Genomic DNA, 23,555 nt, shown 5'->3' with positions numbered 1-23,555 from the left:
CACCGGACCCGATACGTTAACTCTGATTTCTCTTCACAGATGCTACCAGACCTGCTGAGCTTTTCCAGCAACTTCTGTTTTTGCTTAAGGAAACAACAGTCACTTAGGAATAACAACAAATTTCTATTTTGAAATATTAATTTAAAAGTGGCTTGAACATTGATAATAAAGTTCCTCATTCACTGTAAATACCACAGGCAAGATGCCTCTGTCCCAAACTGACCTTGGAAGCTGCATAAGTAATTGTCCTCAACACCAGATGCATCTATTTCTGGGCTCTGTTTCTCACGTTCACCTTTTTTGGACTCTCCATTTTCTGCTAATTCACAATTAAATATTGGCAGTTTTATGCTCACTAGAAGTTACTTCAAATTAATTCAAGATAGGACTGTATATCAGCTAACAACAAGGATAGATTTTTCTGGGCGAGATTTAGGAACTGAGTCACACATCAAACCTTTCCCCATTATAATTGTTCTATTGTTTACATTTAAATGTAATTGTAAAATTTGGTAATTTGTTACAGTCCTTTCTCCTAAGGAAAGGGTTGACATCTGTCAATGGGGTCTAACAGAGGAGTGTGGTAGGATTTGAATCATTATCTTGAATATCAACACACTAACACTGAATGTAATTGTAGCGTGATTCATCTTGAAATTGCATTGTTCTCCCATTGTCAAATCTCCTCTATTATCTGCCATTCCCAGAATGAAGATCCAGATAGCTGGGAAACCTGCATCTCAACTTCTCAACAATACTGAAGATCAGCACATCTGGCAGCATGTGTGAATACAGAAACCTTTCAAACTGACCTTTGCAGCAGAAGAGGCTTTGTCCCAGTTTCCACCCTGGAGGTTGTAGTGTCCGCTCCCAATCCTAGCCAGAATCTCACTTGGCGTATCATCGGGACCATTAGCAAAAGGGGTATATCTGATCCAAGATAGCCAAAGAGAAATATAAATTCCGTTAACAGTCAGGTTAACAGTCACTTTGTATGTTCATTAGAATGTATGGAAGAACAGTCAGTTACAGTTATTCCTGGCAGTTTCCCAAAAGCTCTACGTATTGATTTGCGAGGGAACATTATTAGTAACTTATTCCAAAATACAAAAACTGATTCAGGATCTTAATTTCAAGCACATAATTTCAAAATATTTGATGTTTTTAGTTTATCTACCTCTATTCAAAAATGGAACATAACACCAGTGTGAATAGATTGAATGGACCTGCATTCTAGTTAGGAGGCAGCTTTTTATTCCTATCATGATCTGATAAAAATATAGGCCAATTATGTTAAACAGTGACTTTGATTAAAAACTATATGGCAAACCATTGCCGCAAGTTTCAAGTACAGATAAAACATGACTTAGTATGAAAGGATTGTACTTTGTTATAAAAACCAAAAGAACTGTGATTGCTGTAAATCAGGAACAAAAACAGAAGTTGCTGGAAGCTCAGCAGGTCTGGCAGCATCCAGTGAAGAAAATATCAGAGTTAACGTTTTGGGTCCAGTAACTCTTCCTCAGAGAAACATTAACTCTGGTTTTTTCTGCACAGATGCTGCCAAACCTGCTGTGCTTCCAGCAACTTCTGTTTTTGTACTTTGTTATCCTTCTTTAACTTAGATTTTGTATGTTATCAGCTAGTAAGTCTAGTTAAACTGCCTCCAGTCATTACCTCATAACCAAACATGAATAACATTTTGCAGGAAATACTGAACCATCTCCTTCATGAGAGCACCTCTTAGTATTCCAGCTGAAGAGTATAATAGTTTGCCATCTACTTTTGTCAGATAGTTATTAGTGGGGTTGGAAATTCAGAGTGATTTAAATAGCAGCTTTTACAAAAAGCAGATTAAAATACAAATGTTGGTTCTGCAATTTAGGTATTTATCTGTCTTATTAATGCACCCACACATGAATCTGCAGATGCTCAAAGCATTTTACAGCTACTAAATTACATGCCTGAAAGAAACACAGCCATCATCAGGTGCCTTTGAAAACTGAAATGATTTTCAAAAAGATTTACATATTAGTCATCTGCAAACAATTTGCTCAAGTTACACTTACGTGGGAGAAAGAGGCAGACAATTTGTGCATACTAAGATCTAACAATAATGATTTTAATCATGAAAGAATCTGTTTTGTGCTATGTCTGAATATGGGATGTTGACGAAGCAACCATGGAATCTCCTCAGTATTTGAATAATGCCATAAGACACTCAATGCTCACCTCAACAATCAGAGGGCGACAGCTTCATGCCTCACCTGAAGAATGATATCTCAAATCACACCATTTTCCAAATACTGTGTGTTTGAGAAAGATGCCAAATAATAGTGTACATTTTGAAGCACAAGCTTCTACTTAGATGGCAGAGCATCATTAATTGAATTAAACTGACACATAAGGAGAAATTCAACAATGCTGCAGAGAGACAGCAAGATAATTCAACAACAGAAATGTGGTAGCTAATTTTGCTCAAAGGTACCAAACTGCAACTTGTACACAAGCATTTGGAGAAATCATGCCACTGAATTGAAATTATACTTTAATGTAGATTTTATTTTATTTCACAAATATCTTGTGAAGCTTGACACATTTTAATGCAGAACTCCACAACTGTATCATCACTCTTGGATCTGTTGGGGGTTCTGCACAGAACAAAACACTTTCCAGCATCACCATTTGCAGGGATTAACGCACACTCTTGCCTATAATTATCATTTGGTGAGAAGAATAAACAGATATCAGATGATTAAATTGGCAATAAAGGTTTAGGAATTGTTAGTCAAAGACATACCAAGGCTTAGCTGATTTTTCTACCATTTACATGGTGTAACAATTGGTATAATAATAAGGAAATGTTGATTTCATGGCAATCAATTTCTAATCAGTAGTCTACAACCAGAGTAGGAGTAGGCAAGAAAACCCTTCAGTAGTGAAGATTATTGGAAATTATAAGTCTAAAGTCACATGGTTTCCCAAGCATACCAGACTTAACTTCTAAAAATACAAATAGTAAAGTACAACATTAATGAATAAAGGCCACAATTTGTAGCATCTATTTAATATAAACACATAGAAATAAGGACATAGGAAACAGGAATTGGAGTTGGCTTGACCTGTTGGGCTATTGTTACTCAATAAGACTGAAATAACTCCACAGAAGCCAGTATCCTGCCACCAAGCCCCCTTTACATACATATCGAAAGTCCTTGACATTGGTTCAGCTCTCTCAGAGCAAGTTCTCAGGCTGTCAGAATGACTGACGCTCCTCTTTTTATCTGTCAGCCAGGGCTCCCTGATTGGATCAGATTAACAACCCCAATCAGGGAACTCATACTCTATCAGATCCACCTCGCTGAACTTGTTACAACCACTACAAAGTTCACTGCCTTTTATTCTGTGATATGACATTTTCTTCATTAATACAAATCTGGTGCACTGAGTCAAGCATTGTATGATTTGCACTTTTTCTTCAACTACATAAAGTTTATACCACAAAAACAGGTCCATGAGACAGGAAACTGCAGAAATACAACTCTTCTCCCAAGAGGGGGAAATACAATGTGCCACCAGTAAGGCTGTAGGGAATTTCAATATATAATCCCAAATCAATTTCTCAAAGAGTCAAAGACTAGAAAATTTTTGTAGATTAAGTCTAGTAGATTGATAGGCTGCCAGCAATAGTTTATGGAAGTGGTTGAACAAAATTCAGGCTCAATAATTAAAAAAAGCACAGTTTGCACTGTGTGTGTAATTACTGTACGTAAGATTCTGAGAGTGAGGCTTTGCTCATGTGAAAAATTTACATCTTGATCACTTCTAAATGCTTCACAAAAATTACTTATGCAGGCGTAAGAGGCAGGCAATTTGTGTTGAGCAAGATGTCACAAAAATAAATTAATGCTACGATTGTCTGTTCCGTGATGTGTATCAGACTTGTTGAGACTTAGACTAGATATTTTGTTATAAATCTTTTCAGATGTGTTATGGGACACTGTTGGAACAGGTGGAACATGAACCCAGGTTTTTTGTATCACAAGAGCCCTTGAGACTTTGGCTACGTGGTCACAGATTAAGCAAGACTCTAATGAACCAAAAATGCCATCAAATCATACTAGCTGAATTAAAGTGCAGATATATGGACTTGCAAAAATTAGAATTTATTATGATTTACAAAAACAACCCAAGGAGCCCAATAAATAAACTTTTAAAATTAGCTTCAATGGAAGGAGAAAGCAAGAAATCTTAAAACAGAATTGTCTGGTGATATTTGATTCCAAAATATGGCTATACTGACAGGATTCCTCCTTTTACAGCTTCTTGAAGTTTACCTTTAAACCACTTTACTTCTTTGTGAGAAGCATTTTGTCATTTCATTTCCTACCTGTCAAACTAACTGGTGTGTTTTTTTAGTGTGATGCACAAGCACATTGTACACTCAGATACCTGAAAACAGTTTTTGACAATTAGAAGAATGAATCCCCGACATACCCATAAATTTGTCCTGTGGTTCTTGGCTGTTCTTTGAAGCAGAATAGCAATTAACATGTGGCAACATTTTCCAATCAACCTGTTCAGAGATGTTGTTACACACCTCTGGAGCATGTAGGTCTCTGGCTTAGAGGTGGGATGCTACCATTATATGCCACAACAGCCCAGCTAATGTGCTATATGATGATAATGACAGTCGCCTAAGAGTCGTTTCTGCTGAAATGAAATCAATGCAGTAAATATGCTCATGGGGTATAATTATCAAAACACCCATCTATATAGTTGTTGCATGTCAGTAAAAGAAGTCTTTGAAGCTATCAGTTCGACCACCATTGATACTTAGATGTGTCGCACAAAAGACGCTGGAGTAAAATTCACATATTGGGAAATGGTAGCATGACTAGAGAAAATCTGTACAAGGGGAAACTAAAAACAAACAACAGATACAAATATTGAGATCAAGAGTTTGATAAGAGGATCAAGTACAGAACATAATGATAAAAATTTCCACTGGCAGATGGAAGCTTCACACCATTGTCTTTAGTTGTTCATGGGGTATAAGGCAGTATTTATTGTCATTCTTAATTGTCACAGAAGGTGGTGGTAAGCCATTTTTTGAACTGCTGCAGTCCAGTGGTGAAGGCACATTTAAAGTGCTATTAGGGAGGGAGTTCTAAGATTTTGCCCTGGTGAGACTTGAGGTACAGCAATATAATTCCAAAGTCATGATGGTGTGCAAGTGGGGAGGGAGTCAGCAGATCCTGGTGTTCCTGTGGATCTTCAACTCTTGTATTTCTGGGTGGTTGAGGTTACAGGTCTGCAAGGTGTTGTCAAAACAACCTTGAAAAATTGCTACAGTATATTTTGGAGGTGCTACTCAATGCTACCACAGTCTATTGGTGGTAGCACGTTTGGATACTAAATATAAGGCAGATGGGATATCAGAGTTGGAGGCTGCTTTGTCCTGGATGGAATGTGATTTTTGAGTGATGTTGGAGATGCATTCTTTCATGTAATTTGGTAAAATGGATAACAGGCAAAAGATGTGGTGCTGGTTGAAGAAAAAAATGGTTTTCACTTGGTATTTCAAAGTAGTGAATAAAGTGATAAGGACCAGGTGATCAGAGGAAAATGGCAGAGTAGGAGAAATTATTGGAGTCCACAATCAAGTACAGGACAACTGAACACCTTGAAAATTTTCACTTAATCAGGAAGAGTCAGCATGGTTTCATAACAGGTAGGTATACCCCACAAACCTCATTGAAGAGGTGACTATGGTAGTGGACAAGGGAATGTCTATGGATGTTGTTTATAAGGACTTGCAGAAAGCATTTGAAATAGTCCGACATAAGAGACTGTTAACTAAGGTAGTAGCACATGGAATCGAGGGAAAATTATTGACATGGCTAAGAAATTATTTGATTGATAGGAGACAGAAAAAGGGATAATAGATAGGTACTCAAATTGGCAGGATGGAAGCAGTGATATCTCACAAGCATGTGTGTTAGGGCCTCAATTATTCACGTTATTTATAATGACTTGTATAACGGCATAGAAAGTCATATATCCAAATTTTTGATGACACATAGTTAGGCAGTATCGTAGAGAGTATAGATGATAGCAGAAAATTATGAAGGGAAATTGATAGACTAAGTGGATGGGCAAAACTGTGGCATGTAGAGTTCAATGTAAGCAAGTGTGAGGTTATCCATTTTGGACCCAAAAGAATAGATCAGAGTACTTTCTATCTGGTATGAAGCTAAATGCATAACTTATGAATGTCCAAAGAGGCTTGGGGGTTCAGGTGCACAGAACTTCAACAGGTCACCAACACGTGCAGAAAATAATCAAGAAAGCTAATGGACTGCTTGCCTTTATATCTAGAGTGCTGGAATGTAAGGATACAGAAGTTATGCTACAGTTACACCGCTTTTGGAGTACTGTGAGCAGATCTGGGCACCACACCTTAGGAAGGATAAATTAGCCTTGGAGGGAGTACAATGTAGGTTTGCAAGAGTGATATCTGGACTTCAAGGGTTAATTTATGAGGTGAGATTGCACAAATTGGGCCCATTTTCTCCAGAATTTAGAAGATTAAGAGGTGGTCCGAATGAAGTTTTCAAGATAATAGGAAAAAGGGGAAAATAAAGATAAACTATTTCCATTGTTTGGGATTCTAGAACTACGGGGCATAGTCTGAGAATTAGGGCCGGAACGTTCAAGAGAGATTTTAGAAAGCACTACCACACAAAGGGTGGTAGATGTTTGGAACTCTCCCACAAATGGCAGTAGATGCTGGATCGGTTGTTCATTTAAAATCTCAAATAGGTAAGTTTTTGTTAAGGGAAGGTTTTAAGGGATTCAGCTAAAGGCAGTATATGGAGTTAGGCCACTGATCAGCCATGATCTCATTGAATGGCTGAAATGGATTGAGAGGCTGAATGGCTTATTGCTGTTCCTATGTTCCCATGTAGTAGCGACTGATGGTGAAGGAGTAGAACTAGGGACCCAGAAGCAGTGGATAGTGTACATGTTAGAAATCAAAGAAGAATAAAATGGTCATTAATATCATTACTTGCATTTTATGAGACTGCCTTTAGTTCTATCTTTTTGAGATAGGGGTACAGTTACAAATGGATCGCATAAACTCTTGGCAAAATACTGGCTGCATACAAAGAAAAAAAGGTCACTCACCCGGCCAACATGGTGTAAAGTAAAACACCCAGACTCCAGATATCACAGCCTTCATCATATCCTTGGCGTTTGAGAACCTGGACACAAACACTTCCACTTACATTTTATTCATTGTGATATACTACTATTTCTCAACAGCAATAAACTGAATGTTTGAGATTTAACTCTTACAAAAATTTATAGATATACAATACTTAAGTGATGAACCTAGGAGAATATGTCACAGGATAAAATGTAACTTTCCACAACAATAAGCCTATTCTACACTTTCTGGCCTGGATCAGCAACTTTGAACTATAATGTCCAAACCAGGAGCTGCCCAAATAAAGGTAGTTCAGTAAACTTTGACGTCTTATTCTTATTGCTTGTTTCCTGTTTGAATTACATGTGCCTAAGTTAGGTAACAGCTATACTTAGAGCCATTGCTTTATTAATTAATACATTTTGTCAGAGAACATCAAAATCTGTCATCATTAATAATTTAGATAATCGCACATTTATATGAAAACAGATTGATCTGGCACACAGACATCCAATTATGCATTTAACAAAGAAAACTAAAAGCTTCAAGTTACCATAAAAGCAAATTTAGTGCAAAATACTGGAAATCTGAAATAAAAACAGAAAATACTAGAAATACACAGCAGCTGCAGAGACAAATGACGGAATTTTAATATCAGTGAAGGGAGTTTCACCTGCTGGTTTAAGGGCTGAGAATAAAGTTCACGGGTGAGAGGAAAATTATGGACAGGGGAGTGGCCAGCAGCAAGGGCAGAAAAGTGGTGCTCAACATCCCAACTCCTTGCATGCTCTTCTTGATGCAAGGATCCTTAATCAACCACTGAATGCCTTTCAATGAGGGTCCCCCAGAAGCCCTGTTATTGCTTTCCAGAGCCACCCATCCACCTGCTGTTGCGTGAATATCAGTGGTGATGGGAGGAGGCCCTCATGAGGGTATTAATTTTCAACATATATTCCTCAATTTACAGCAGGACAGGAAGGCCACTGAAAAGCTTTCCTAAGGGTTTTTGTTGCACAGTGGTAGTGTATCTACCTCTGAGCCAGGATACTTGGGTCGAAGTCCCAATTGATACAGAGGTGAAAATAACATCTCTGAACATGTTGATTCGAAAATATCAAAAGCTTTCCTATCATGGACTTAATAGGCACTGCTGGGTAGGCAGAAGTAACACCAATTGCTGCCTAGCTGCCCAATTCAATGCCCTATCATCCATCAAACTCTCCACAGGGGAAGGCAGTAATTTTTGGCTAAGGTTTCTAGCTTTTTGATTTTTCTAGCTTTTTGACTTGCATATTGTTGTTGTAAATTGTTCTGTTTCCCTTGTAGGTGAGTAGGTAAACACACAATTCATGAATGCAATAAAGCTCAGAATGTCCAATTTAACTCAGGTTTGTGCTAAATCAGTTGATCTCAGTCAAAGTGACAATTAGGCTGAGCATCCCAGGATTTAGCATCCGAGGACTGCAGTGCCATGTGCTGAAAGTGAGCCATGTGCCTCCTACTAATCACCATTCAGTGCCATGCAAGTATACTCATGTACTCATCTATTTCTACATGTACTAAATGACAACAAAGTTTGGGTTCAACTGCAACACCCTTCACATCTAAATAGGCTGTTAACACTCACTGTTAGTCACAAAGAACGTATTTTTCTTTATTCATTCAGGGATATAGGCTTCACTGGCTAGGCCAGCATTTACTTCCTATTTTTGAATTGCTATAGTTTTTTTTTGAAGTAGGTATACCCACAATGTTGTTAGAGTGGGAGTTCCAGAGTTTTGATCCAGTGATAGTGAAGGAATAGCAATATCATTCCAAATGAGGATAGTGAGTGGCTTGGAGGGAAGCTTGCAACTAGTGATGTTTCCACATATACACTCTCATTCTTCTAGATGGTAGTGGTCCTATATTTGGAAGGTGCTGTCTAAGGGAGCTTTGGTGAATTTCTATTGTGCATCTTGTAAATGGTACACACTGTCGCTACTATGCATCAGGTGGAGAGGATGTAAGTTTGTGGATATGGTACAGCATTTGTCCAGGCAAGTGGGGAGTATTCCATCATAGTTCTGACTTGTGGCTTATAGATGGTGGATAGGCTTTGGGAAGTCAGGATGTAACTGTCTTGCTACACAGTTCCTGGTCTCTGATTTCTCTTGTAGCCACAGTGTTAGTCCAGTTCCTGGCCTATGGGAATTCCCAGCATGTTGATAGTGGGGAATTCAGCAATGGTAAGGCCTTGAATGTCAAGGAGCGATGGTCAGATTTTCTCTTGTTGAAGATGGTCACATGTGTGGCACAATGTTACTTCTCACTTATCAGCTCAAGCCTGGATATTGCACAGGTCTTGCTACTGTTGTACATGGACTGCTTTACTATCAGAGAAGTTATAAATAGTGCTGAATGCTGTATAATCATCAGCAAAGATCTCTCTTCTAACTTTATGATAGAAGGAAAATCACTGGCAAAGCAGTGAAGATGGTTGGACCCAGGGAAATCCTGCAGTGATGTCCTGGAGCTGACATGATTCATCTCCAACAACCATAATCATTTTCCTTCATCCTAAGAATGGTCAGCTTGGTAAGGTACTGGAGAGAAGGTTATGCCAAAATTCAGCAATACCTTTGAGACAGACTGGAAAGGAGAAAGCTGCCATAAAAAGGAGAAAAATAAACTCTCATCATGCTTAAAAAATTTCTCACCTCTGGAGCGACAAAGTTGGCTGTATAGCAGGGAGTCATTAGGAGTCCATTGTCAGCCCTCAGCTGCTTAGCAAAACCAAAGTCGCAGATTCGAATGGACTCAGGGTTACTTGACTCATCTACATACAAGATGTTGCTTGGTTTCAGATCTCTGTGAACCACCTGCAAGCAAGAACTATCTAATTATAGTTACTATTAAACAGGCAAAGTGTATGCAGAGAGCTGTTCAACAGATCAAATCATCTTTCAAGATTTTGTTCAAATATTTTTCACGTCCAGCAAACTAAGATGGCAGTGCCAAGAGTAAGGATTGTTTTCACTTTGGTCATCCTCTGAATAAATCACATCCAAATTTTGTGTATTCATTCACAGATGTGAGCATTGCTGACAAGGCCAGCAGTTCTTGCCCATCCCAGATTGTCTTTGAGAAAAATGGTGATCTGCCTTATTAAGCCACAGCAGTCCAGAACTCATGCAGTATTCATAATAAAGTAAACAAATTGACTGCGCAGATTTAAGTAAATAAATAGGATATGATAGTCATTACGGAGGTGGGGCTGCATGATGTCAGGAATTGGATCTTGAATATTGGGGAGTAATTGATTTTCAAGAAGAAAAGGTAGCTAAGGAAAGGTGAGGGTGAGCACTGTTAATCAAGGATGGCAATGGTGCAATAGGCCAGGGCTTATACACTTAATGGTAAGGTCCTAGGAAATGTTGCTGAACAATGAGACTTTGGAGTGCAGGTTCATAGGTTCTTCAAAGTGGAGTCCGAGGTAGATAGGATAATGACGAAGGCGTTTGGTATGTTTGCCTTTATTGGTCAGTGCATTGAGTAAATGAGTTGGGAGGTCATGTTGCAGCCGTGCAGGACATTGGTTAAATCATTTTTGGAATACTGCATTCAATTCTAGTCTCCCTGCTATAGGAAGGATGTTATGAAACTTGAAAAAGCTCAGAAAAGATTTACAAGGATATTGCCAGGGTTGGAAGGTTTGAGCTATAGGGAGAGGCTGAATAGGCTGGGATAACAAGGTGTAGAGCTGGATGAACACAGCAGGCCAAGCAGCATCAGAGGAGCAGGAACGCTGACATTTCGGGCCCAGACCCTTCTTCAGAAATGGGGGAGGGGAAGGGGGTTCTGAATTAAACAGGGAGAGAGGGGGAGGCAGATAGAAGATGGATAGAGGAGAAGATAGGTGGTGAGGAGACAGACAGGTCAACGAGGCGGGGATGGAGCCAGTAAAGGTGAGTGTAGTGGGGAGTTAGGGAGGAGATAGGTCAGTCAAGGGAGGACGGACAGGTCAAGGGGGCGGGATGAGGTTAGTAGGTAGGAGATGGGGATGGGGCTTGAGGTGGGAGGAGGGGATAGGTGGGAGGAAGGACAAGTTAGGGAGGCGGGGACGAGCTGGGCTGGTTTTGGGATGCGGTAGGGGGAGAGGAGATTTTGAAACTTGTGAAGTCCACATTGATACCATTGGGCTGCAGGGTTCCCAAGCGGAATATGAGGTACTGTTCCTGCAACCTTCGGGTGGCATCGTTGTGGCACTGCAGGAGGCCCAGGATGGACATGTCGTCTGAGGAATGGGAGGGGGATTTGAAATGGTTCGCGACCGGGAGGTGCAGTTGTTTAGTGCGAATCGAGCGTAGGTGTTCTGCAAAGCGGTCCCCAAGCCTCCACTTGGTTTCCCCGATGTAGCGGAGGCCACAACGGGAACAGCGGATACAGTATACCACATTAGCAGATGTGCAGGTGAACATCTGCTTGATGTGGAAAGTCTTCTTGGGGCCTGGGATGGGGGTGAGGGAGGAGGTATGGGGGCAGGTGTAGCACTTCCTGCGGTTGCAGGGAAAAGTGCCGGGTGTGGTGGGGCTGGAGGGGAGTGTGGAGCGGACAAGGGAGTCACGGAGAGAGTGGTCCCTCTGGAAAGCAGATAAGGGTGGGGAGGGAAAAATGTCTTTGGTGGTTCCCCTCCAGCCCCACCACACCTGGCACTTTTCCCTGCAACCTCAGGAAGTGCTACACCTGCCCCTACACCTCCGCCCTCACCCCCATCCCAGGCCCCAAGAAGACTTTCCACATCAGGCAGATGTTCACCTGCACATCTGCTAATGTGGTATAGTATCCGCTGTTCCCGTTGTGGCCTCCACTACATCGGGAAACCAAGCGGAGGCTTGGGGACCGCTTTGTGGAACACCTACGCTCAGTTCGCACTAAACAACTGCACCTCCCGGTCGCAAACCATTTCAACTCCCCCTCCCATTCCTCAGACGACATGTCCATCCTGGGCCTCCTGCAGTGCCACAACGATGCCACCCGAAGGTTACAGGAACAGCACCTCATATTCCGCTTGGGAACCCTGCAGCCCAATGGTATCAATGTGGACTTCACAAGCTTCAAAATCTCCCCTCCCCCTACCGCATCCCAAAACCAGTCCAGCTTGTTCCTGCCTCCCTAACCTGTCCTTCCTCCCACCTATCCCCTCCTCCCACCTCAAGCCCCAACCCCATCTCCTACCTACAAACCTCATCCCGCCTCGTTGACCTGTCCGTCCTCCCTTGACTGACCTATCTCCTCCCTAACTCCCCACCTACACTCACCTTTACTGGCTCCATCCCCGCCTCTTTGACCTGTCTGTCTCCTCTCCACCTATCTTCTCCTCTATCCATCTTCTATCTGCCTCCCCCTCTCTCCCTATTTATTTCAGAACCCCCTTCCCCTCTCCCATTTCTGAAGAAGGGTCTAGGCCTGAAACGTCAGCGTTCCTGCTCCTCTGATGCTGCTTGGCCTGCTGTGTTCATCCAGCTCTACACCCTGTTATCTCAGATTCTCCAGCATCTGCAGTTCCTACTATCTCTGAATAGGCTGGGGCTATTTCCCCTGGAGTGGCGGAGTTGGTGACCTTATAGAAGTTTATAAAATCATAAGGGGCATAGATAGGGTGAATAGCCAACGTCTTTTCCCCAGGGATGCGGAGTCCAAAACCAGAGGGCATAGATTTAAGGTGAAAAGGGAAAGATTTAAAAGGGACTTAAGGGCCAAATTTTTCATACAAAGGGTGGTGCATGTATGGAATGACCTGCCAGAGGAAGTGGTGGAGGCTGGTATAATTACAACATTTAAAAGGCTTCTGAATGGGTATATGAATAGGAAGGGTTTAGAGGGATATGGGCTAAATGCAAGCAAATGGGACGACATTAATTTAGGATATCTGCTCAGCGTGGACGAGTTGGACCGAAAGGTCTGTTTCCATGTTGTATGGCTCCATGACTCTAGTGACAGATGACTTTTGTTCAGGAGGTCAGGAGCTAGAATGGGTTTGGGTGGAGAGGAGGAATAGTCGGGGAAATAAATCATGCGTGGGAGTAGTCTACAGGCCCTCTAACAATAACCATAATGTAAGACGAAATATCCAAGAAAATATGTTAGGTGTTTGTGATAAAGAGACAACAATAATTATGGGTGATTTTAATCCACATATAAATTGGAAAAATCATATTGGCAATGGTAGTCTAAATGTGGAGTTCACAGAATGCTTGCAAGATGGTTTCTTGGAGCAACATGTTCAGGAACCAACCGGAAAGCAGGTATACAAAACTTGATATTGTGCAATGTGACAAGATTAAGACCTTACAGTAAAGGCATCCCTCGGTGGTCGCAATCATAATATGACTGAAGTTTATGTTCAGTTTGAAATTCAAGACTGTTATTTAAAAATAAAGGCAACTTTATGGGAATGAAAGCTGAACTAGATAAGGTGAACTGGGATGCACGCTGGGAAATAGATCAATAAAGAAAAAGTGGCAATCATTTCAGAAGATACTTCAGAATTTTATTGGTAAATTCTATTGGGCAAAGATGAGGTGGCAGGTCAGATGCTTGGACAGAATATACAGAATGACAGAATGACTAAAAGCTTAAACTAGAGAAAGAAATTAGCATAAAATGAAACTAGCTAGAAATGGAAAGATAGATAGCATGGGGTTCTATAGATATTTAAAAAGACAGTTAATAAAGTGAATGCTGGTCCTCTAGAAAGCAAGAATGGGATTATCATGTTAGTGAAGGAGATGGCGGATGAAATTAACAAATATTTCTTTCTCTATTCACTATAGAGGATACAAAAAAATTTCCAGTAATAGCTGTAAATCAGGAGACGAAAGGGAGAGAGGAACTTGGTGAAATTCACCAAAGATCCTTAGACAGCCCCTTTCAAACCCATGACCAATTTAATCTATGAGGATACATGAGAACATTACCACCTACAAGTTCCCCTCCAAACCACTCACTATTCTAACTTGGAAATTTTTCCTTCATTGTGGCTGGGTCAGAACTCTGGAATTCCCTCTCGAAAGGCATTGTGAGTCTACCTGCAGCACACGGACTGCAGCGGTTCAAGAAGGCAGCTTACCACTACCTTCTCGAGGGCAACTAGGGACTGGCAATAAATGATGGCCCAGCCACTGACACCTGCGTCCCACGAGTGAATAAAAAAATTGAAGCATTAATGAACAAACTGATGGAGCTGCAGGCTGACAAGTCTCCTGGTCCTATGGACTTCATTCTCAGGTCTTCAGATAGGTGACCAATAAGCTCATAGATGTGTTGTTAATTTTCTAAAATTTCCTTGATTCAGACTGAAAGTACCACATGTAACTCCTTTATCCAAAAAAGAAGACAGACAGCAAATAGGAAACTACAGGACAGACATCTGTTTTGGAAAGGTGTTAGAATCGACCATAGCTACACACTTAGACATCAACATAAATGGGAAGAGTCAGCATGGTTTCATGAAAAGGATATCATGTTTAACCAATTTATTAGAATTATGTGAAGGAATAATGTATGCTTGGATAAAGGAAAGTCTGTAGACGTACTATTCTTGGATATCCAGAAGACATTTGACAGGAAGTCACAAAAAAGGTCATCATATAAAGTAAGAACTCATGGTGCACAGGTTAACATATTCGCATGGATAGAAAATTAATTGGCTAGCAGAAAACAGAGTATGATGGACAGGATGTTATGAGTGCAGTCGCAGGAGTCTAAGCTGGGGCTCAGTCTTTTGCAGTTTTATATCAAAGGCTTAGATGAGAGGAGAGAACGCATGATAGCTACACCTGTAGTCATAGAAAAGTGCATTGTGGAGAAAACATAAGGAGGATGCAGATAGATATAGACAAGTTGAGCGAGTGGACACAAATCTGGCAGATGGAGTTTAATGTGGAAAAATATTAACTTATTCATTTCAGAAGGGAAAAAAAGGATAGTATTATATAAATAGAAAATGACTTCAGAATTCTGAGGTGCAGAGGGATCTGGGTGTTATAACGCAGGGGTCAATACATTTTTATTGAGGTACAGCACGTAATCTGGAAGGCTAATGGAATGCATTTGTTTATTACAAGAGGAATTCAAAAGTAAGAGCATTATGTTTCATTTATAAGGGCACTAATGGGACAACATCTAGAATACCATCAGAAGTGGTTTGGAGGGTATTTACTATATTGGTGCCTGGTCTGAGCAGGTTGTCTTATGAAAGTTGGACAGTCTGGGCTTATTTTCACTTGAGTTTAGAAGAGTGAGGGTCAACTTGATTGCAGTATACAATTTCCTGAACAGTTTTGATAGGTAGACGTGGAAAGGATGTTTCTGGTAGGTGAGTACAGAACAAACTGGTACTGTTTAAAAATTAAGGACAGTCCTTTTAGGATAGAGGTTGGGAGAACTTTTTCAGAGGGTTGTGACTTTGGAACTCTCTGCCTCAGAAGGTGACTGAGATGGTCATTGAATATTTTTAAGGAGGTCGATTTGATTCTGGTTAGGCAGGAATATCAAAACTTTTCAGGGGAAAGGACTCATAAAAAATTTACAAGGATGTTGCCGGGATTGGACGGTTTGAGCTATAGGGAGAGGCTGAATAGACTGGGGCTATTTTCCTTGGAGCATCGGAGGCTGAGCGGTGACCTTTAAGAGGTTTATAAAGTCATGAGTGGCATAGATAGAGTAAACAGGCAAGGTGTTTTCCCTGGGGTGGGGGAGTCCAAAACTAGAGGGCATAGATTTAAGGTGAGAGGGGAAAGATTTAAAAGGGACCTAAGAACATAGAACATAGAACAGTACAGCACAGTACAGGCCCTTCGGCCCACTCTGTTGTGCCGAACTTTTACCCTAATCCGGGTGATGCATGTATGGAATGAGCTGCTAGAGGAAGTGGTGTAGGCTGGTACAATTATAATATTTAACAGGCATCTAGATGGGCATATGATTAGGAAGGGTTTAGAGGGATATGGGCCAAATGCTGGCAAATGGGACTAGATTTATTTAGGATACCTGGTCGGCATGGACGAGTTGGACCAAAGGTTCTGCTTCTGTGCTGTATATCTCTATGACTCTATCTGAGGATTTGCAACGGCACTGAACATTGTGTAATCTTCAGTGAAGATCAGAACTTCCAGCATAGAAACATAGGAGACTGGAGCAGGAGTAGGCCCTTCAACCCCTATAGCCTGCTCTACCACTCAATAGGATCATGGTTAATCATCAGGCTCAATACTCCAATCCCGCCCTGTTCCCATATCCTCGATCCCTTTAGTTACAAGAGCTATAGCTACCTCTTTCTTGAAAACACAATGTTTTGGCCTCAACCACTTTCTGGAGTAGTGAATTCCAATGGCTTACCACTCTCTGGGTGAAGAAATTTCTCTTCATCTCAGTCCTAAAAGGTTTATCCCTTATCCCTAAACTATGACCCCTGGTTCTGGATTCCCCAACCATCAGTAACAGCCTTCCTACGTCTAACTTAGAGTCATAGAGTATTACAGCATGGAAACAGGCCCCTTGGGGTGCCCACTCAGCTAGTTCCAATTGCCCTATAGTTACTTCACTATGCCACAGCATACCCCGCAAATATAATGTGGGCGAAATGCAGTTTAAAGTTCTTTCAATACCTCCTGCAATGTGCTTTAGCATAATATCAGAATTTCAATCCCAATTTAACCAAAGACATTTTAATTTTCCACCCTTCACTCTTAGTCTTTTGACAGTTAATATAATACTATTTTATTTTGATAACTTTACAGAATGGGGATTGTGAGCAAAAAATTAAATTATTTAACTAAAATTTCAATTTTATCCCCAATATTTACATTAACAGTTGTATAAAAATTTAACTTCCCACTCAATGCTGTTAAAGTATTTTATCAATTTTTATCAAAATATCAGGCAACACAAAATTTAAATCGCTGCCTTGTACAACAGAACATGGCACACAAAATTAATTTAGGATCCAGTTGATTGGGTGTTATCAAATACAAACTCCTTGAGGAAATGCCCAATATTGTTAAGATGTACTGTAAGACATAAACATTAAGTACAGAGATCACTTACCCCTTGAGAGTGTAGATATTCGACTGTTTTGGTAATTGTATGAAGAAGAGCACTTGCCTCCCTCTCAGAGAAACCCTTCTGCTGCAGTATTTTATCCAGTAATTCACCACCTCTCATTAGCTCTGTCACCAGGTAGATATATTTACTATCATTGTAGACCTAGATACATATCACCACGACAAAACAAAAGAATGGTCAGAAAATCCTTTAATTGTTACATAATATGTTCAGTTCTTTCACCGTTGATCTATTTTTGAAATTATTATTTTCTGTTTGATTCTGTCTTATGGCTAGAAGATAGACTGAAACTGATTCACTAACGGATTTGTAATTAAGCACTCTTACACGTTCCTGGCCATTGATACCATAGTATGAATTACGCAACTGACCGCAGCATTTGTTCACGAGGGAAATTGCTCCTTGTTCTGAAAGATGGGAGCAGATACAGACTAATTTGCCTCAATGAGAGAGCAGGCTAAACTATTTTAAAAGCATAGTAGCAACTCATCAACTTTTCATGAAAACAGATTTCTTCAGAACCTCTGCTTTGCAAAATATTGTAACTATGAAATACTCTTTTTTAAAACTCATTTATTAATTATGTAGCAAATTATTCAAAAACAGTGTCAAAATTAGTAAATTAATTGTCTACATTTTAGGTGGAGGTGGTGGCATAATGGTAATGTTGCTTGACATGGATTCAAATTCTACAATGGCGGAATTTGAATTTATTAAAATCTGGAATTAAAAATTAGCCTAATGGCAACCATGTAATCACTGGCAATTCTCAGAAAAACCTACATGATTCACTAATGACATTTAGAGAAGTAAACCTGTCATTCCCGTGTCATCTGGCCTACATGTGACTCCAGACCCAAAGCAATGTGGTTAACTTTTAACTACCCTTTGAACAGGCCAACCAAGCCGCTCAGTTCCAGGGCAAAGCCTAGCCAGCAAAAGCCACACCCAATGACAAAATAAAAAATGGTATGGGAATGGTTTTATTCAAATGTATGATAATTCAAATGCCACCAAGATAATTAGAGAATTTAAATTCAGTTTTTTTAAAAAAAATTGTTTTTTAAAAAAAAATTCAAAATAGAAGTCTGGTATCAATAAACATAATTGCAAAACTGTCAGATTGTTGTAAAACTTCAACTAGTTTAGAGCATACATGTCTTCTAGTGGAGAATCCTGCCATTCTAGTTAACATACATGTCCACTTCACACAACCTGGTTTGTTCTTAAAGTCTCCTTGAAGTGACACTGTAAGTCACTCAAACCACTTTGCAACTTAGAAAAAAAAGTCACCCTTCACATGATAGCCACATCTTGAGAGCTAATTAAAATAAAACTGAAGCAGAAATAATAGACAAGAAATTCATACTTTGGTGCATTCCAGCATTCTATCTATTGTGGGTGAAAAAAAATTGAACTCGTCTCCATTCCTGCCACTTCCTTATCTGATGGTCATTCAGTTTTAGTTTCCAAGACCCTGCATAATTTTATCCAGTACACAGTTCAATAGGCTCAATTGTGGTTCTTGTGATGTAGTGTCTCTACCTCTGGGTGGCACAGATTCAAGTTCTACCTACTGCAGATGTTACAGAGTCATATGGCACGGAAATGCCGTATGTCAGTCTAACTCATCCATGCCGACCAGATATCCTAAACTGATCTAGTCCCAATTGCCAGCATTTGGCCCATATCCTTCCAGATCCTTCCTATTCATGTACCCATCTAGAAGCCTTTTAAATGTTGTGATTGTGCTAGCCTGCACCACTTCCACTGGCAGCTCATTCCAAACATGCACCACCCTCTGTGTGAAAAAGTTGCCCCTTAGGTCCCTTTAAATATTTCCCCTTTCCACTTAAACCTATGCCTTCCAGTTTCAGACTCCCCTACCCTGGGGAAAAAGACCTTGGCTATTCACCTTATCCCTGGCCTGCATGATTTTATAAACCTCTATAAGGTCACCTCTCAGCCTCCCACGCTACAGGAAGAAAAGACACAGCCTATTCAGCCTCTCTCTACAGCTCAACCCTCCAAGACCGCAACATCCTTGTAAATCTTCTCTGCAACGTTTCAAGTTTCACAACATTGTTCCTATATCAAGGAGACCAGAACTGAATGCTGTATTCTAAAAATGCCTTAACCAATGTCCTGTATAGCTGCAATCTTACATCCCAACTCCCATACTCAATGCACTGACCAATGAAGGTAAACATACCAAATGCCTTCTCCACCACCCTGTCTACTGCGACTCCACTTTCAAGGAACTATAAACCTGGGTCTCTTTGTTCGGCAACATTCCCCAGGGTCCTACCATTAACTGTATAAGTCCAGCCCTGGTTTGCCTTATCAAAATACAACACTTATCTAAATTAAACTCCATCTACCACTCCTCAGCCTACTGGCCTGTCAGATCAAGGTTTTACTGCACTCTGAGATAATCTTCTTCATTGTCCACTGCACCACCAATTTTGGTGTTATCAGCAAACTTGCCAACCATACCTCCTATATTCACATCCAAATCATTTACATAAAATTACAAGAAGCAGTGGATCCAGCACTGATCCTTGCAGCACACCACTGGTCACAGGCCTCCAGTCCAAAACTCAACCCTCCACAGCCACCCTCTGTCTCCTATCTTCAAGACAATTTTGTATCCAGTTGGCTGGCTCCCCCTGGATTCCACGTGATCTAACCTTGCTAACCAGCCCACCATTAGGAACCTTGTCGAATGCTTTGCTGAAGTCCACATAGACAACATCTATCACTCTGCCTTCATCAATCTTCATTGTCATCTCTTCAAAAAACTAAATCAAATTAGTGAGACATGACTTCCCACACACAAAGCCATGTTGACTATCCCTAATCAGTCCTTGTCTTTGCAAATGCATGTAAGTTCTTTCTCTCAGAATCCCCTCCAACAATTTGCCACCACTAATGTCAGGCTCACTGGTCTATAGTTCCCTGGCTTTTCTTTACCACCTTTCTTAAATAATGGCACCACATTAGCCAACCGCCAGTCTTCCAGTTCCTCATCTGTGGTTATCGATGATACAAATACCTCAGCAAGGGGCCCAGCAATCACTTCTGTAGTTATCCTGATCAGGTCGCAGGGAGTCATCCACATTTATGCATTTTAAGACATCTAGCATCTCCTCTTCTATAATTTGGAAACTTTTCAAGGTATCACTATTTATTTCCCCAAGTTCTCTAGCTTCCATGTCCTTCTTCACAGTAAATACTGACACAAAATATTAATTTACTATCTCACCCACCTCCTGTGGTTCCACACATTGACAGCATGGTTGATCTTCAAGGGACCCTATTCTCTCCTTCATTACTCTTTTGCCTTTAATGTATTTGTAGAATCTCTTTTGGATTCTATTTAACCCTCTTTGCCAAAGCTATCTCATTTTCTCTTTTTGCCCTCCTTATTCCCCTCTTAAGTATACTCCTACTGCCCTTATACTCCTCTAGGGATTCTCTCGGTCCCAGCTGCCTATACCTGACATATACCTCCTTTTTCTTGATCACAGCTTCAATTTCACTCATAATCCAGCATTCCCTATACCTACCAGCCTTGCCCTTTACACTAATAGGAACATACTGCCTCTGAAACTCTCGTTATCTCACTTTGAAGGCCTCTCACTTTCCAACTGTCCCTTTCCTGTGATTAGTCTCTCACAATCAACTTTTGAAAGTTCCTACCTAATACCGTCAAAATTGGCCTTACTCCAATTTAGAACTTTAACTTTTCGATCAGCTCTATCCCTTCCCGTAACTAGTTTGAAATTAATAGAAGTATGATTACTGACCCCAAAGTACCCCCCCACCCCAGTCACTTGCCCTGCCTTATTTCCCAAAATAAGGTCAAGTTTTGCTCCTTCTGTCATAGATGCATCCACATACTGAATAAGAAAATTTTCTTGCTCATGCTTAACAAATTTCTCTCCATCCAAGCCCTTCACACAATGGCAGTCCTAGTCTCTGTTGGGAAAGTTAAAATTCACTATCATTACTACCCTACTTTTCTTTTAGATATCTGAGATCTTTTTACAAATTTACTTCTCAATTTCCCATTGACTACTGGGGGGCCTATAGTACAATCCCGAAAAGGTGATCTTCCCTTTCTTATTTTTCAGTTCCAACCATATAACTTCACTGGAAATTCTCCCAGGAATATCCTCCCCAAGTACAGCCGTAACGTTATCCTTAACAGAAAAGTCACTTCCCCTCCTCTCTTGACTCGCTTTCTATCCTTCCTATAAGCATCTACACTTTGCAACATTAAGCCGCCAGTCATGTCCATTCATGAGCTACATTTCTGTAATAGCTATGATATCCCATTCCCATGTTCCCAAACATGCCCTGGGTTCATCTGCCTTACCTGTTGGGCATATTGCATTGAAATAACTGCAGCTTAATTTATCAGTCTTACGTCATTCTTGCCTGTCTTGATTATTTAACTTGCTCCTCTTCTCTCCTGTACCAGCTTCAGACTTATGTCTTTGGGTCCCTCCCCCAGCCTTATTAGCCTCCCGAGTATCACTAGCAAACCTCCCTTCCAATTCAGGGGCAACCCATCCTGCTCATACAGGTCCCTTCTACCCCAGAGCAGATCCCAATAATCCAAAAGTGTGAATCCCTGACCCCCGCATCAGCTCCTCAGCCACACATTCTTCTATTCCTACTCTCATTAGCACATGGCACCAGTGTAATCCAGATGTTACTACCTCGTGGACCTACTTTTTAAACACCTGCCTAATTTGCTGAGTTCTCTTTGCAGAACCTTGTCCCTTTCTCTTCCTATATTGTTGGTACCAACAATTTTCTACTTGCCCGTTTGAGAATATTCTGCACCCTCTCTGTGACATCCTTGACTCTGACATCAGGGAGGCAACACACCATTCTGATGTCTCACTGTCGGCCGCAGAAACTTCTGTCTGTGCCACAGAATGTCTGAACATGTGTGCCATAACATGTCTGAACAAGTTGATTAGAAATATCTTAAATAAGCTCTTTGACACAAAATATCAGTAGTTTGATTGGAATGGGCAGGAACTCAATTGAAGTTTGCAGTCAGTTGACATTGTTGCACTTTCCAGCAAGAGTTACTGAATAGATTTCTGGATTTCTATTTTCTCATCTTCAACCCAGGATGCCTATACAACTTTAATATGGAACTGCTGTCCTGGGTGAGTTTCTAACTCACAATGTTTATGCAACTAACTTGCATAACTCAGTTTCATAACAAGCAATATAAATGTTTAATAAGCTACAGGGAATTCAAATTACCTTTCATTTATCCTGAAATTTATCAAACACAGTATCACAATTATAGGTTTTTCACAAGGAAAATATTGTATGACTTTACATTTTTAGAATTTATATAATTTATGAAGTTTGTTCTTTTAGAAACTGTTTTTATTGTTAGTGCCTTATGCCCATTCAACAGGAGACAGTGCCACTCACATCTTTCAATGTAATGATGTTTGGATGCTGCCCATACCGCAACAGGATTTCAACCTCTTCAGAGGGATCTCTCTTGCTCTTCTGAATAATCTTCAGAAAAGAAATGTTAAGACTTAATATTGGATACTGTTTCAAGATACAGAGTCTAAATTCAACGGATATTTTGCCAAATGGAATAATCTTATATGGAAAATGCACGGGGACAACAAAATTAACTCCATTTTATTATGAAGTCATGGAAAACATGGACTGCAATTAACTGATGATCTCCCAAAGGAACTATGGTTGTATTACTAAGCATAATACAAAATTACAGTTTTGACAGTTAATGGCATAGAAAGCAAAACATGCCCTGCGGCTTTTGCATAACAACTTGGTGGTGCTTGTTTGTACTTAAGATATTACTGCAGGAATGCGAGGTAACAAAATCTACTTTAAATTTATACTCATCTTCTTTGATGACACCAGGTTAACTTCTGTGAATGACTGAGTAATCTGAACCAGGAAAAGTAAAAACTATTCTAAGGTACTACTGCTAATTGGCCAGCTTGTCTTGCCCATTATTACTATCTGTTTATTGCTGGAGATGAGTCTTGCCATTCAGCTCCAAATACACCTGGAGAGACCTTGATACTGTTACGACTTGCTTGACCAGCAAAAATCTCCCCAGACATTACACACTCTGAACAAGTAATGGGACATTTAATGGAGCTCTGTAACAGTATGCTGTACAATCTAAAACTTTAATAGTACTCTTTCACACACTTCA

At 40.4% G+C, this 23,555-nt stretch overlaps 1 protein-coding gene across 6 annotated transcripts in view; it reads right to left on the bottom strand.

Annotated features, from left to right (window-relative positions):
• The window catches only part of LOC109926959 (ribosomal protein S6 kinase 2 alpha-like), a 236,877-nt gene that overhangs the window by 17,227 nt on the left and 196,095 nt on the right, over nucleotides 1-23,555 (bottom strand). For all 6 annotated transcript variants that reach the window (XM_048613017.1, XM_048613018.1, XM_048613023.1 and 3 more), the window contains 5 exons: nucleotides 22,787-22,876; nucleotides 17,303-17,461; nucleotides 9,913-10,074; nucleotides 7,192-7,268; nucleotides 813-930 (listed from right to left, as the gene is read on the bottom strand). In XM_048613017.1, the coding sequence (XP_048468974.1) occupies nucleotides 813-930; nucleotides 7,192-7,268; nucleotides 9,913-10,074; nucleotides 17,303-17,461; nucleotides 22,787-22,876 (606 nt within the window). The remainder of the gene's footprint in view (nucleotides 1-812; nucleotides 931-7,191; nucleotides 7,269-9,912; nucleotides 10,075-17,302; nucleotides 17,462-22,786; nucleotides 22,877-23,555) is intronic.

Source organism: Rhincodon typus, chromosome 27 (genome assembly GCF_021869965.1).
Source record: "Rhincodon typus isolate 14 chromosome 27, sRhiTyp1.1, whole genome shotgun sequence".
Lineage (NCBI taxonomy): Eukaryota > Metazoa > Chordata > Chondrichthyes > Orectolobiformes > Rhincodontidae > Rhincodon > Rhincodon typus.
The sequence above is the reverse complement of the archived record's forward strand: the minus strand, read 5'-3'. Positions and strand labels throughout refer to the sequence as shown.